Source organism: Dermacentor andersoni, chromosome 11 (genome assembly GCF_023375885.2).
Source record: "Dermacentor andersoni chromosome 11, qqDerAnde1_hic_scaffold, whole genome shotgun sequence".
Lineage (NCBI taxonomy): Eukaryota > Metazoa > Arthropoda > Arachnida > Ixodida > Ixodidae > Dermacentor > Dermacentor andersoni.
This window is the reverse complement of record NC_092824.1, coordinates 51,009,357-51,026,504: the sequence shown is the minus strand read 5'-3', so window position 1 is coordinate 51,026,504 and position 17,148 is coordinate 51,009,357. Positions and strand designations below refer to the sequence as shown.

The following is a 17,148-nucleotide window of genomic DNA, read 5'->3' as shown; positions in this document are numbered from 1 at the left end:
CGGTGCATGGTAATGCCAGCAGCGTAATATTCGTTTCATTGGTGAACAAATTCATTGTTATTAGGCCACGATTCCGAGTTGGTGCAGCTGCTTAAGCGAATAGACACATATTGCAGCAGTCTGCCGTTAAAGCTTGGCATCATGCTACTTGAGCAGCACACGCACTGAAAGCGGCCGCGCACCGAAACGGTGTCTGCGACTTTTCGTGCGCTGTGCACGCATTCGGCACGGCGCCTTGCTTCCTTGGCGACAGAAAGGGTGCTACAATGCCTACGATGCACGAAATGCTCTGAAACTCCCAACTCAGCGCAGCTGAGACGAGCAGATATACCGTGGCGCCTTGCATTCACCAGGAGAGCGTCGTGTTTTGTACTACCCGAAACCTATAAGCGCGGCACTGGAGGGCGCTGTTGACCGACGTTTCTGCAGCGCCGCCTAGGCAGCCCGTCAGGCCGTTGCACTGGCCCGGTCTTCCACCACCCTCGCCCTGTCTTGGAGGTAATCTCGGACGGAGGCAATAGGGAGGGCGAGCCAAGGTAGCGTGTTTCGGAGACTCCAGTTTCGGAGACGCGTTCAAGAGGCAGCAGAAGAGTTCGTTCCTCTCGTTTCGCGCCGTCATCGAGTGAGATCTGTGCGTATTTGCACGTGCACGCGGGACCCTACACTTGCTAATTTAATTAGTAAGCGAATGCTTGCTGCAATCTTACACAGCGGACAAAAGTACGAACCTTGCTTTGTGTAGTTGTTTAATAGATTGCTATGGCTATTGAGCCTTCGCCTTTCGGGCGAAACTGCGACATCCTTGTTTCTTATGTTTCTAAGGGGGCTTATAACAGAGTTGCGTACGATAATGTTTCTTTCTCGTTGCGGACCGCATACCGCAGTAGCCCAGTGCTATCGCGTTGCGCGGCTTAGCACGAGGTCACGGGTCCAATCACCACCGCAGCGCTGCCTCATTCCAGTGGGTGTGGTATGCTAAAAACGCTCGTGCCCCATGAATTCGGTGCACGGTGAAGAGCCCGAGGCTGCTGAGAATTAACCCGCAGTTTCCCATTGCGGTGTGCCTCGTAACGAGGTCTTTCTTTATTATTTTTTTTTTTTTGGCGCGTAAACCCCCGGAATTTCATTTTACGTCGCGCAACTACATTTACAACCGGCAGTTCTGCGTGCGTCTATTGAACTTAGTTTGGTATCTCGTTGCTGTTGTCTGTTTAGCAGCCAATCATTATTCTTTTTTTAGATTTTTAAGATCCCGTGGACGTAGGAGTTAGTCTGTGGCCTTCTGAGTGTTACTGCATGCCTCCGCCCTGGAGGAAAAAGCAAAATATTAAATATCTGGTGCTCTTTCACACCCAGGGCGGGCACTGCGTTTACTCGGAATAAAAGTTTATTATCTCTGTCTTTTACAAGTTGCTAGCCACGTACCGCGTTTTTCAGGCGGGGGAAGACAAGGAAGAAGAGCGACTAAGCATCGGCGTAGCGCGTGCCTCGTTCTCCGCGCGCGTTCAGGCATCACCAGAAGAAGAACAGGCTTTCGCAGGAACGGCTGCAGTTCATCGGTGCGGTAAGCATCTTGAGCTTGCAACAATGTTCCTCGATTCGCGTTTTTTTCAGCACGCCGTACAGTCACGAGTCGCTAGCTAAGCTAAGAGGGATGATTAAAGTGCGTTTTGCTGAGGTGACATCTTACAGCGGGAGAAGGCGAAGGACGAGTCAGTCAAAATGGCGATCCGGTCACCTTTCTGCCCAAGTTTCCCGTCGACTTTTTCGCGCTGCGAGACGCTCAGAGTGATCTAAAAATTCAAGACCTAATTGTAATAATAATTAACTTCTGTCATTTTACCAAGGGTAACAACGCAGGTGCTCGGGCTTCTGTGCTGCTGCTGTTATTGATCCGAGGTTCTCTCTCGCGTCGCGATCGTGCCGACCTGCGCAGTTTTCGGTTGCCGCCAAAGAAGCAACAACACTGCCAAGCAGCCAAACTACTCCGAACCAGGCACGTATGGGACTACGAACCGCGTGCACCAAAAGTGATAACAGGGCATTCCAAACACGCACTGCAGTCGGTAATAAAAAAGTGATTACCTGTGGCTAGCCAGGGAACCCGCATAAATCGGAATCATTTTCAGTGCGACAAGTACTCCTTTCCAGATATGAACATTGGATTCGTGGTGGGAGCAGCGCAGAAAAAAGAACAGTACGAGCGCGTGTTCGTTGTCTCATTTTAGTCCCTAATGCAGCTTCCTGACGACGCACGAAAACAAATGCGCCAATTTTCTTTTAGATGTTTAGATGTTGAACCAAATCTTATTAGGGTCAACTGGCCCACGTACAGCCGCTGCAGTTATATGCCCAAACACGCGCGAAGGAACTCGCTCTTATTTCGCTGAAGGCGGTATGATCAGACCAGCCACCAGGTGCTTTGCTGATATGTTTCCCACCCAACGTAATCGTTAAACCGCAGCGAGTTACGGATGTTCACCAATTTCTTTCTTGCCGAGTGACATAGTTCGCGGACAACACTAGGTAATTACATAATCACACCCGCGCGCGTCTTAGCTGGCAGCACGTCGGTGTGTCTGAAGGGGCATCCGCACTGACGCACATTTTATCGCGAAAGCAATACTGCTTGCACTTTCGGCCCATCGGTGGCCTGGCGCCTCCTTACACAGCTGCGCGTCACGTGACCGTGTGACGTCACGCCAGACCGAGAGACTGGGCCCCAGCTCGCGGCATCGATGGTGGAGGCGAAGCCTTGCGCGCCGTTGCTGCGGCGCTACCGAGAGAGGGCGCTCGCTGGTGTGGCGTCACGCTAGGAGGATAAACGGGGCTACAGCTCGGCTCCTCGCAGTGGTCGGCGCGCTGCCTTGCGCTATGTCGGATGATGTATAGCCATAAGTTTAACAAAGGGCAACCATGTCCACACCGTCAGCCGAACCAAGGCGCAGCCAAGGGTATTGCTTTCGCTATCTTCCAGGCTTAACCAAGCTAAGCCTTCAGCCAATTTTTTTCTTGGTCCACGCCGTCGCAAAGTTCGACTATTTCATCACAGCGAGATTGCGCGTTGGTCCCGCAAGCCCGCCAAGCTCTTATACGACCACAGATTTGCGGAGCGTATGCGTCGTAGCGAACGTCGAACACACGGTGGCACATAAACGAAACACCCAGCAATGGCGGATGGTCAGAGCAGACGACGAATGCGACGTCTGTTTGTAAACTACACATTAGGTGATTTTTCTTCGAGACTTGATTCGCATTTACTCAGCGAGAAAGGGTTGGTATAGCGAAAAGAAATAACGGAGAAGTTCTCCATTTGGGTTCCGGAGCCCCCACCGCAGCTTGTTTCTGCGAGCCAGTTCTGCGAACCTAGGTAGTAGATGACTAATGACGTCATGAAACGTCGGCTTGCACTGTTACTTGCGGTTTGCGGTATATACGCGAGCGCAGGCAAGTGAGACGCACGTAGAACTATCGGGTTCACATTGTTATAACCAAGGTCGTCATACGTAGCATTTGTGCCATGCACAATTTTTGCACATGCGGACCTGTGTAATGACGTCGTGACAACGTCGATGACGTTGTGATAAATACGCTTCTCAACCTTATCACCTGCTAAGCGTAATCCTTTCAAGTGGTGAAATACACGGGATTGAGAGCTGCTACAAGTTCAATATCTTTCACATCCTTTGATATTTCGGGGCCAGAGTAAATCCCTCTCTTAACTGTTACGGGCACTTGCTGCGTGTCTTAGTGCTTTTGGAGCAAGTCTTCCCGTGCACCCAGTGTAGGGGTGCGCGAATATTCAGAACTTTGGAATAACGAAACTATTATTTCTAAAATATGGTTTTTATAGCCGAGCTCCTCGGTATGACGACGTATACAGCGAATTACAGCGCGAAATGGGCCAATATAATAACTTTTTGCTTACCATGAGGAAAATAGGGTCTTTCTGTAGGTTACGCCAGATAACGTTTTTCTGATAGAAATACTGCACTAAATATATTATGTAATATATAACCAAAACGCAGAATAAATGCACTTTTCGCGCATAGCAGTTTTATTCACGAGATGTATGTCGTAAAACGGACATAAATTGCCAGAATCAAGATTGTGGGATAAAAGTGAACTAAGTTTGTAATGGCATGCTTGTATTTACTAAAAAAAGAATTTAACAAAATTACGAGATACACAAAAAATACTGTTGTCTAGTAGTTACTATCTCTGGGAATCCACTACAAAAATGTAAGGGCAAGCCCTACAGTTTGGCGTGCCAGGCTGCCGCCGCCGACGTTCGGGGTTGACTTGCTTCGTCGTCGCCCTCAGAGTCAAAGTTCGACGAAAAGACAGCATCCTCCGACTCGCTGCCGCTCGCCTCATCGATAAAATCAGCCGCAGACGCAGCGGCATCGAGATATCTATGATCTTCCGAAGCGGCTGCGCCGCTCTCGGAGGCGGCCATTTTTGCTTTCTGCTTCGACGATCGCGAAACATCTGAGTGCGTTCAAAAATTAACGCCAGCAGGGAAAAAGCGAACTGCTTGGAAAAGGAAAATACAGTTCTCCTCTTTCGCGTCCGATATCGCAGTGTGTCCGTGAGCGGCGCGGAAGGTCTCGAAAGCGGCGTTTCAAACCATCGATAGCGGAATAACGATGCCCAAGGGGCGCGGTACGGCAAGAGTCAATGGGACGCACTACACTCTCTGACATCCAACTAAAGTGAAATGTGCAGTGGCAACTTTTATGTTTCAACGTTTTTTCGGCTATATATAGCTTTCGCCATTGCGCAATAAAGTAGATATAGTCTTCAAATCGTAGGCACGAATAAGTTCAACTTCAAAGTTTTTCAAAGTTCTCCAATATTTCGAATCCCCAACAGGGAGTCATCAAGTATGCAGTTAGAGCAAAAGTGCGATACATTTCAAACAATAGTTCTTAGTGGAGCTCGCTGCGTCCCTCAGGGATTAGGACTTTCCGGCTAAACCAGTCATTGCATTCTCTAAGGAGTCGCCGAGCGTGCGATTATTAAGCTGTTCATTCTTTCCTGTTGCGCATTTATTTTTGCTTTCAATAAAGAACGCTTCATAACTTGCAATGTGATGATGGAAACTTGTGCGCGTTTGGAATGTACTGTAAGGTGAGAAGATCGTTTTATAGAAATGGCGAAAACGGCTGTTCATTATTTGTAAAGTGTTCGAAAGGTATTCGAAGATTATTCGATTTGATCCTCCCCTGGCACTATTCGATACGTATTGGATTCGGCAGTGAATATTAGTACTCGCATGCATCCCTGTAGTCCAGAGGCTGCTATATGGAGACACCGGAATGTAACGTGCAGTGACTTGATGGTTCTATCAGCACTTTGTGAGTTTAAGCGCAGTTCATGCATTAGTTGTTTGCCGTCGACAAAAGAAAGTAAATTCACGCAGAAACTCCTCTGGGAGTTGTCTAAGTATGCGTAAGCATTGTGTCACTTGTTCACCTCCACGCAGCCCGGTGTCATTATCAATGTTATGAAACTTGATCCGACCAGTATAACCGACAGCGCTGCGGCGACACGAAATAGCGCAAGGTGAATTGATTACGCAAGCAAACTACTGCAGGTGGTGGCGCCACCTGCGCTAATGACGTTGCAATAATTATGAGCCGTTATCGCTAGTTTGCGCATTATCTGTCCGCGGTGAACCACTATGGGCCGTGATCAATCGTGCTCGGCCGCGCGAACCCAATCTTAAAAGCGATCTGCGATGGGGACAGAGTGCACCGAGTACTGATAGCTTCGTGTGCGCTGTGTTCTCGCCGATTCGTTGGCGTTGAAACGAGTGGCACCATGAAGGTCAATTCGCTCGCTGCCGCGGGCCCTATCTTGAAAGTAATCGTCTTACGTGACTGATGGATGGTCAGGTTTCCTCGTTGGGTAGGCATAGAAATAGTTACGCATTTGAAAAAGTCAGTGTCTCCCAAAAGGCATTGACTGCTTACGAAACATCATGGCAACGCCGACGGCGGAGATGCACACTGAGTCTTTAACTGCTATCGCAATAATAATGCAGACCGCACGCACTGTGCGAGTTGGTCTGTGGGTGTGAATCTGCGGGTGAAGCGACAAGGCGAAACAGCGTGCTCCGGTAAAAGACGGGCAGTGCACTTTGGTTGACGAAGGCGATCCGCAGCATCTAAGCCTTCAGATTCAACACAGCTCTCGCGCCAAAGTACGTGGGTCTTAAAGACCAAGTTTGTGTTGAAAGGATTGAAGTACTCTTGCGATTGACGCTAAATGCTCTTCCAATCAATGAATCGGATGAGTGAAGAAATAAATTAAGTTTATAAAAAAAGGAATGACGCGTTTGTAGGCGCCTATTTAATGCAGTGAGAATGTTTAGGTAGCGCTTGTTGCTTCACTGCGTAATTCCGAAGCGAACGGAGCCAGTCACCGGCACATCTGTAGCGGCAGTACAGATTGCTTTGTGTATACCCCGACTCGATAATGCTTGTGCGCTATCCTGCGTCGAGAAATTCGCCAAGAAAACTGCCGCAACCATCAACAAGATCAACTCGCTTTAAAAAAAGCCGCAGTTCCACTGGAACGGCGAGGCAGCGATTGCGATAGCAAATTATTGGATAGCTGTGCGAAGTAAGGATACTAGCTTTATTGGCCGTATAAGCTTGTAAACATTCGCCTACTAACTAAATTAACAATGATTGAGCGTGACTCAACGAGGACGTAGAAGCAGACACACGGAGACAACGTTGTCTTTGTTTGTCTGCTTCTTTCTACGACCTCGTTCAGTCGCGCCTACACATTCTATCACGGATTCAAACCGACTAGCCCGTCAACGTGTTTTAACTAAATTAACCAGCATGCTGTCACCCGCGCACAGGTAAGCATGAACACACATGGCTCGATGACAGCGGAAACTGCCTGTGAAAACCCTGGAGTGAGGAATCGTGGCAGCAGCCGCAAGTCCTTCGTGCATCTGTCGCTTCACCGCGTACGAAACGTCGAATGCACAGTGCCTACGAAACTAGTGGCATTAAGTGCACTCTGCAAACATTGGCAGATCGCTTTGTAGATGAGGTCCACGCGGGTGCTCGCATCAGTCACGTCGCACACCGCTTTCAAGACATACGAGTGCCGGCAATGCGTCCCTACCGCGTCCCACAAAGCGTCTGCTATGGGGTCCGCGATTGGCGTGGCCAACGCCGTAGTTGACGCTGTGGTTGTCTCCGCTCTGTACGGAGCGGCGGGTGAGGAGGACATCAATGCACCGTAGCAGACGCCGGAGAAGAACGTCCCTCCTGCCTCGCCTCAACACCCTGCAAGCGTCCTTCCTTTCTTTAGATCACTATCACCATCAACACACTGCCTCGCGCGCTACAGGAGAGGGAGCGCATCCGGGCCGCGTTCGTCGCTCGCGCACGCGAGATTGAACCGCGTTCGCCTGCTCACCCTCACACGCTTTTACTCATGCGGAACCTCACGGCGACGGCGACGGCAGAAATGCGCGTGGAGGGTCCATATAATTACTATCGCAATAAAAAAAGTTAGCGCGAAAGTGGTTGCCTCAGTGTAATGACATGGCAGATTCACGAATTGGACCTTGCAGATAAACTCGTATAGTCGTCGGAGCATGGATCAAACGCAACCGCCACCGGGCCTTCCACAGTCCATGTCACCGCCGCAACTGGATGAAAATCAGCCACAGCTAGATGGTCAACAGCCGCAACCAGGTGAAGAGGTCCAGGTGCAGCCGGGTGAACAGGCGCCACCGCCGCCGGGTGAACAGCCGCAGCAGCCGAGAGAAGAGCTCGTGCCGGACGGCCGCCACAGCTGGCAGGTGGCGGTCGCAGCGGCGTGGAACGTCTTCTGCTGCTCCCTGCTGCGTCGCGCCATGCCGGTGATGTTCCTCGCGGTGGGAGACGCGTTCGCCACCACCTCCAAAGGCGCGGTCGCCTGGATGAACGCCTTCATCTACAGCCTGGCATACACGCTGTGTGAGCGCTGATCACTTAGCGTTGATCGATGCCCTACAATCACGTGGCGCCATCGGTTTAGTAGAAATCGACACGCTTTCCCGTCTCAGTGTCGTCCCTCCGGGCGTAACGATATTATATATTAAACGTTGGGCCCGGGAGCATCTATAGAAACGAGTTATCTGAATAACGTCGAAAATGCGTTTATTATTCTGTCCTCAGTGTGAGTTCTTTACGCGCTGTTATTTGACGCTCATGAATAACCAACTAGCCGGAATTCCAGGTCATCTGAGATGAGACAAAGCGATATTTGGTTGCATCATTTCTTTCTTGCTGCTGCTATGAAAAGGAGAGTAACAGAGCTGTACGTTGGTCATGTTGGTACCCTAACTTCGATAACATCTTTAGAGCCAGCGGACAAGGACAAAAGGGAGACGCCCGCTACGATTGCACCCTTCTTGCAAGAAATACTCCGTACTCCTTGCTCCCTAATTCGAAATTTGAGCACAGCACTCTCTGTTTTCATTTCGCGACACATTGGCTGGCGCGGACAATCTGTCTCGTGCAGTACGTTGCAAAAGGAGCGACGTGTTGCGCGACTGCCTCGCTAACCTGGAGATCGCGAGAGGCAGCGCGTGGGCGACGCGTGGGCACGATTCACAGCAGCCGCCGCCAACAGACCTCCCAGACAACGCGCGCTTGTCTGACGCCATCTAGTAGCCATCGTCACCGCACTACACGTCTCACCCTTCCGCCATACCCTCCTCCTCCGCTTTCCGCCTCGTGGTTCCACGCCATCCTCCTATTCCCCTTTCCTCCTCGCGTCCTTCCTTCCCCGCTGCGCTCCGGTTTCACTCTTTCATCTTTAGCTCTGTTCGTTCGCTCGGTTACTTTGACGCCGACGTTCGCCGCAGGAAACTGAAGAGTTCTGAACGCTGACGAAAAGCTCAAAAAGCACTGGCCAAAAGCTCAAAAAACTTGTAGCCTTCTTGAAAGAAAATTCTGACAAGTTTTTCTGCATTTTCTTTTGACATCCAGGATTTGCATTACTCATTGCTTCATAATAAACTAGTAACTTGCGTGGAAGAAGGAATTGTGATTTCGGTGCAGTTGCCTTTCAGGATTCATGTGGGTTATCTATTCATGTGGTTTTATCTTTCTTGGCACTTTGCGGAAGGCGGGGGCTGTCTCACCTCGCCCAATTAAAGAAAGAGCAAGTAATGTGTGACCGATGTGGGAATGGAACCTCTGCCGTCGGGCACGATAGCCGAGTGATGTAACCAATAGGCGTGCTTTGCTGCGGCGATGGCTACGAGATGGCGGCAGGGTAGCGCGCGTCGTCTGTGTAGAAACAAAAGCGCTGGATGAGCGGAGGTCTGTCTGCGGCGGCTGCTGTTAGTCGCGCCCACGCGTCACGATTAGCAGGCAGTCGTGCCCACACTTCGCTCCGTTTGCCAATATATCGAGAAATGAAAACACGTATACAGCTGCACCCAAATTTCGCATTAGGGATTGCAACGTGATCTTCGGTGAATTTATTTTTTACATACGCTCAAGAGTCAAGAGACGAAGGCATTGCCGAGAAGAATGTTCAAATGAAATATCCGTAATACGCAGAAAAAGTGGGCACAAAACACGTGATAAACGGCAGTCTTGAAGATGTTGGAATGGCACGCTACACCTTAGCCACGATCAAACGCGGCGAGAGTTTTTGAACATAGATGCGCGGCTACAAAAAAAAAAAAGATAAAGAAAAAGAAAAAGAAACCAAACAAACAAAATAAAAGAAATCAGAAAGACAGAAAGGGAAATAAAGAACAAGAAATGAATGAATTAATAATACTTTTGATAATTACCTAATAAAGTACTAATTAGCTCTCTAACCTTGGGGCGCATACTGCGATTGCGAAATTGAAGCAGAGCAGTGGCGAGGCAGTGCTTAGCCGAAATTCTAAGAATGTGTAGCGCCACTTTCCAGCCATCTATCGGTTTCTAGCATCTGATCAAAAAATACATTTAGGAATTCAGCGAACTTATTGTGGAAATCTTCCTCGTTGCTAATGTCTGCCTTGTCGCGTATTGCCTATCCACAAAGAAGCGGCGGGGGCACAGATGTCCTTTTTTTTTAAGTGTGTACCACTTCAGAAAACGAAGAATTGATATACTTGTGCGCTGTTTCCAGCAAAACGATTTGCTGAAGTTCCTTCCTCAGTTCGTGCTTTATTAAGTGCGCACTATTCCAAGCAATGAGTAATGTTATAGCTTTGCCCGAATCAGGGTGAATCACGTTAGTTTGAGCGAAATAGTTTCCGGTTGGCGGCCGCCGTGCCTATAGCTCACCTCTCACCCTCACACGTTCGCAGCGCCCGTTGTGACCGTTCAGTGCCGGACCATGCCGCTGAAGGTTCTGTCCATCGGAGGCGCCCTGTTGGTCGGCGTGGGCCAAATAGTGTGCTTCGCCCTCGGCAGCCTTGCCCTTCTGGTGCCAGTGATAGGACTCTGCTGCGGTACGTCTCGGCAGGCTTTGTCCATCGCGGAAACGGTTCGCAGGATCGAGCGCGCTGAACGGATCTGGTTGCGAGCCGGTTTTGAGAAGAATACTTTGGGGATAGCACTTTGTGGGTATACAGCATTCCGCGAAACTCATCTCGCTAGAAGCCTCTCCGCAGATATGCGTGTAGCTAATGGCGAAACGTTTGTCGGCTTCCACAAAGGTGGTCGGAGAACTACGCTAAATCTGTCCTAATATCTCCTCTGAAGTCGCAAATTGTGATACGCCTAGGGTCACGCTATATAATGGCTTTTAATTAAGGGGTAAACTGTTTACAATTAAGCGTTACGGTTGACATCTAAACTTGACTTTATGCAGATCTACGATACGTTTAACATCTGCACAAACAACACAGTGGGTTAATTATGAGAGACGCCGTAGAGGAGGGCTCCTGGTTAAATTTGGCTTCCTGAGTATTCTTTTTATCATGTCCCCCCCGTACACCGTACACGAAAGTTTCGGGATTGAGCCCGCGGCCATGTGCACAGCAGCGCAACGCCTCTTAGCCATGCACGGAGCTACTATACCACGGAGGGTCACAAATTGATTGTGTTAAATATACGGGTGATTACTTAGGTTTTACGGAACTTCTAAAAATCGCCTGTTGCAGATAGCATAGTTCTTTCTTTAAGCTGGATAATTCGAAAAGGTGGACATTACTAGCACGAGAAATAATTAATAATAATAATAATAATAATAATAATAATAATAATAATCTTCATTTCTCTCTTTCCACAAAATACAGAATGAGAGCGGACGTAAGGGTAAAAGGCTCATACAGCGACCTGAAAAAACCCCATTACGCCCCACATGACAGTATGACGAGTAAACAGCTTAGTCATGACAAACGCAGAGAAATACTGGAAACATAGGAATACATTGCGAAATTTGTGAACGTACAAGGGCAAAAGTACAGTAGGGGTCAGTAAGAAAATATACGTACAAAATTGAGAAGAGCCTTAGTGCATTTGTTAACATTGTGTGAAGTAAGAGAATTGCGCGACATACAAAAAAACAGAACGAAACACCATACATTAGTGCAAAAGCGGCAAAACACTAATTAACTTATTTGTCGATATTTCTACCAGTGAGATGTTACTCAGTTCGAGTGTGTTAAGGTAATAGGGAAGTTTATAGGCGCTTTATTGAAATCGGTACACAGTCCGACAAAACGGTGTAGACCAAGCGGTGCAACGGCTTACATTGTACATGGGCACATGGCTTTGAAGGTTGAATAGTGTCAACATATCTGCGTCGTTTGTTCTAATAGCATTCTTGTTCATAAGAATTAATCTGAAGGCTTAAAGATTAGGCACTTGAATGATGTTCAACTCGGAATAATAGCTTTCTGTGTGGGCATACCATGGTATGTTAGCAATTAATTTTGTCGCACGTTTCTGTGTAACAATCTTGGATAAATTATGTTTCGTACTTGTGCCCCAGACAGTGTTGCAATAGTTAAGTATTGGAACTAAGAAAGCGTTGTAGAATAATAGTTTAATTCTTGTTGATAGCACATACCGTTGATGACATAGCACCCCATTCACTTTGTTCGTTTTTGATCGTCTGTTATTAATTTGGGCATCCCTATTAAGCAATTCCGAGAAGGTTACTCCCAGAAATTTGATACTACGCACGAGTCCAATATAGTTGTCCCCAAACCTAAGCATAATATCTTTTACAACTTTGTTTTTCGCTCGAAATACCATGGCTTTAGTTTTGCTTGTGTTCACCTTTAGGTAATTTTCCTGCGACCACTGACACATGTATTGCAAAAGCTCATTACCTGTAGAGGATAAGTGATTTTCTCTACTACCCGTAATGAGCACCGTAAGGTCATCAGCGTAGGCAGTAAGGTTCACCGGTAGCTTAGTGTAAAATATATCATTTAAGTAAACTAAAAACAACAAAGGGTCTAAGATGCTGCCTTGCGGCACGCCCGATTTTATGTATTGGCCATCAGGCAGAGCATCATTGTGTGCTACAGTTTGTTTACGATGTTGAACGTATGACCATATCAAATAATTAGGAATCCCTCCTATACCATAGTGGTTTAGTTTATTTACTAACAAGTCATGATTGATTAAATCAAAGGCTTTGGAAAAGTCAACATAAATTACGAGGGCATGGAGCTTCTCTTCAAATGCATTTATGATGAGTTCCTTTTGCTTGAGCAGTGCCAACTCAGTGGATCTTTTTGGTCTAAACCCAAACTGATCATTCGACAAAACGGAATGCTTATTTGAAAAATTATTCTCGTGTGAATAATTTTCTCTGCGCCTTTAGAAATTACCGGTAGAATATAAATTGGCCTATAATTTGACAATTCAGAGGTATCGCCTCCTTTGTGTATCACGATAACTTTTGCAATCTGCATCTGGTTAGGAAATACCCCACTACTGAGAAAAAGGTTAAATATGTATGTTAAGATTGGGGCTAACAAATCAATTACATACTTTAGAGGTTTTATTTGAAAACCGTTACTATCTAAAGCCCTACTGTTTTTAAGATTTCTGAATACAGAAATTCTCATTGTTGGTTAAAGGGGACAGAAACATCGACATCGAGACTCCTGGTGCTTGGTGAATTGACGTATTTTTTGAATTAGTAGGAGAGCATACTGTATTTGTGCTATTTACAAAGAAATCGTTTGAGGCATTTGAGAAATCCTGCCTTGTCAGCGCAGCACCATCGCGCATAATGCAGTTTGGACAACTGTTGTAGCGACGTCCAAGTAGTTAACCTAGTTGATTCCATCGATGCTGAGAGTTCGTGCTAGAATTACCTGAGGACGAATAGCTGAAGTATTCATACTTGGCGTGACGTAGTTCTGTGTTCAAGTTATTGCGATATTTCTTATATTAAGACAATTTCACGGAATCCTTGTATTTAACGAATTGCGCATATATAGTTTCGTTCTTCTTTCTATTTTTTTTTTCAATAAGGCATTCGTATATCCATGGTTTCTTCGATTTTCGTTTGCGACAGCATTTTAAAGGAAAGTAGTTTTGATATATGTGGTTTAACACAATCATTAGTGCATCGTACGCAACATCTGCGTCAGGTAGCGACAATATATGGGAGAAGTCGGCTGTACATATTTCATTACGAAAGGTGTCGAGGGAAGTTGAATCACTGCTGCGATAATAAGACACCGGTGATTTAGAAGCATGTTTAGAGTTGGTATTAGCAATAAAGGCAAATACAGTAAAATGATCACTTATATCAGTTATCAAAGTTCCGGAAGTTATAGTGCTTTTATCGTTGTTAGTGATAATTTATTCCAAAGTAGTTGAAGTGGAACAAGTTACGCGCGTTGGTACAGTAATTAAATTCACAAGAACATAATAATCAAATAAAGAAGCAAATTCTGTCTGCTCCGGTGACGGAGTTCGGATATCAATATTCATATCACCGGAAAGGTAGAGCACGTGCTCATTTATAGACACATAATCAAAAGGGGCTTCTAACAACGAAAAAAATTTTTTTTCAAGTTTTCCGTCTGGAGGGCGGTAGACAACACAAAATATATTTTTGTTACTCTGAACGGTTGACACTTCACAGTCCGGAGGGCAGAACGTGAATTTCTCAAGTATTGTTGCAGGAAGCGAATTCGCAATTTACAGGGATACAACACCCCCTCTTCGAGTTTGCCTGTTATTAGCAAAGTGAATATAATTGTTTAGCACAAATTATGTTGAATCATAGTGGCACCGTGTTTCAGTAAACATTATTGCATGGAAAGAAAATTTAAGGGAAGTAAACAGGCTATGTATTTCATCAGCCTTGTTGCACACATAACGACAGTTCATAGGAAAAACAGCAATGCTATTTTCACAGTAAACGCTATCTAGATCTGCGATAGAAGAAAGTTCGAGGCAGCTCATGGGGGCATCCATGTTTTTAGCTCGTTTTATTGAAATCATTCCACCTAGTGATCCTTAGTCTGGCACTGTTTTCAGATTTGCGGGCATAAATGGGCCCATCACGCACCCAAACAAACTTCCAGTTCGTTTCACGCTTTTTGGTAATGGCCTGCACAAGGAGGCGCTTCCTTTCAGGACACAGGTGCTCATTGACGTAAATGGGCACAGATTTAGAAAACCCAAGTTCACTAGCCGTTAGTCGCTTTCGTCTTCCTTTCTCCAGCACAGCATTTCGTTTCCTTCGGAGTGCAAACTGGACAATAAGGCTCTTTCCAGTTTGGCTTCCCGGTACTGAAGTCCGGTGGCACACGTCAATATCAGACGGTGATATGGATTCCCCAATACAGTCACCAAACATCATCATGATTTCCGTCAGTTTTTCATTAGCATTCACTAGAATTCCTTTTATTTCTATATTGGCGTTTCGCGAGTACTGTTCGCAGTCGATTCAAAACTAGTTCGATTTCGTTTGACTTCCTATTTGATCACAACGTGACTTCAGGTTGTCATTTTCAGTGCGCAAGCGTTTATTTTCTTCTAGGACTGCTTTCAGATTAGTTACCATATCATCAAATTTGTCATCAGGAAACTTTAGATTAGCTTCTATTTCTCTGAGTTCATTTCGAAAGTCTCGTTTCAGAGAATCTTTCAAATTCTTGAGGTCGATCCTAATTTCTCTATTCAGGTCCTCAAGGGCACATACCGATTCTTTGCTTATTTTCGCCATGATGACCAGCAGTAAGTTACAACAAACACTGGTATGCTATCGTATGGCAGCAGTGTGGTGGCATAATTTCAAGTGTAGTGAAGAAGTTACAAAAGGAGTAAACAGATTTCACCAACCTGCAGCAAAAAGATACTGCTGTCAGTCCATGCGAATGATCCAGTGCTGTTCACGCCACTGCTGTGATTTGGATGGTGCCCGACAAGGTCCCGGTATTTGTAGCCTTTTCGCTGATGACGTCAAAATGTTTCAGCGAACCAGCAGCTAGGAACAGTCCGCACGTATAGTTTTGGGGTCAGCGCTTTGCTCGGGGTAGAGGCCGAAGGGCGAAATTTGACCGCACGTGGCAGGTAGGCCCAGGACGTAGATAGAAGACGGATGATCAGAGTGAACTGATTGCCGAACCTGCAGCAAAAAGATACTGCTGTCAATCCATGCGAATCATCCAGTGCTGTTCACGCCGCTGCTGCCAAATTGAAACACATATTCAAGTAACTTACAAAAATTCACTAATTCACTTCTCAATTACATCATAGCACATAATGTAATACAAAATGTAGCCGATGAGCTTGCAAGACTTATCCACTTTAAATGAATTTCCCGGATAGCACCAGTTTCGAGATTGTTTCCCAAAGTGTGGAACGAAACAAACGGGCATCTTCTGTTTCAAGCAATTTCGACCGCAATTTTCTTAAGCACCCTGCATTTAAAACGGATCGAAGCTAAATTTAGGAATACATCTATGCGGAACCCGTTGAATGCTCTTCGTGACCGGCTGCGGCGATCAGAGCGGCACTTGACGGAATCGTAATTCTATCCGTATGCGTGCTTGTATGCATGGTCGCACACGACGTGTGTGCCTTGTGTATGTCGTCGCAGGCCTTGGCGCCGCCGTGTCGATGGTCGTCAACGAGACGGTGGTGCACCTCCACTTCGAGGCGGAGCGTCGCAAGGCCCTGTCCATCTACCGGGCGGCCTTCTCGCTGTCGGCCATCGCGTACCCCTTGGTGCTCGGGCTGCTCGTGAGCGAGTACGGACTGGACGGCGCGTTGCTCGTGACAGGCGCCATATCGCTCAACGCCCTGGCCGGCTCCCTCCTCATGGCCAGGTACGGTCGCCTCGCGGTGTACCTCCGCCGCTGATGGGTGTATTCGCACGTACCAGTCGGCTATATAGATTGACGCAGGAAGGAGGAAGAAGTGAGGTTGCAAAAAAGAAAGTGTGCCGGAAGTCACATGTCAGTTGAATGCTTCGCAGTTTTCTTCGTTTACGGGAGTGCGCTAGTATTATCTACGGCTACTATAACGCCGCTAGTTACTCTCTCTCTCTCTCTCTCTGACGTCACCTTTCTCGGCGCGGCGTGAGGCGCGAATGCGCATTAGGATGCGAGAAGAAAGGGCCAGATTAGAGGGGAGGAATTCACCTGAAGTTTGCAGGCGCCGGTCCCAGGAGGCTTCGTGGTGAGTGATGTTACAACCTTTTCTGATCCCCCCCCCCCCCCCCTGTCTTCATGTCTATCCTTTACGATATGTATATATAGAGTACTTGGCAGCATATTTTAACCGATGTTTACTGATAGCTGTACGTTGATACTGCTATCCTCTTTAGGGCGACACTGTACCCGGTGACATATTAATGTGTAAGCGTTCTTTGGCGAGTACTCCTGCAAAATCCGTATGTCACGCTAAATATGTAATGCCTTCTACCTTTAATTTGCTAAGTGAAGTCATTTATTAATTATAGTATTGCAAATGTACATAATTGGTAGCTTTAAAAGGGACAAGGAACGATTTAAAACAAATATTGATCAAAGAGAAAACCATTCTTGTCGGGCCGCCTTGAAAGCTTACTTTTTCGCAGTACGGGGTTATGTGCAAAGAAGCCCGCTTTGAAGCAGCTGAGTATAAATATAACTGATTGGTATATGTGATAATAGTTTATTATTAATAATAATAATTCGTGGTGCTTAGAGAAACT

General features: G+C 46.7%; 1 protein-coding gene across 1 annotated transcript in view; it reads left to right on the top strand.

The window, feature by feature from the left end:
- Nucleotides 1–519: 519 nt before the first annotated feature.
- LOC126518185 (uncharacterized) overlaps nt 520–17,148 on the top strand; it is a 32,247-nt gene continuing 15,618 nt past the window's right edge. Inside the window, exons 1-4 of the mRNA XM_072285192.1 lie at nt 520–1,564; nt 7,604–7,991; nt 10,334–10,477; nt 16,051–16,279. Of these exons, the coding sequence (XP_072141293.1) occupies nt 7,628–7,991; nt 10,334–10,477; nt 16,051–16,279 (737 nt within the window). The 5' untranslated portion in view covers nt 520–1,564; nt 7,604–7,627. The remainder of the gene's footprint in view (nt 1,565–7,603; nt 7,992–10,333; nt 10,478–16,050; nt 16,280–17,148) is intronic.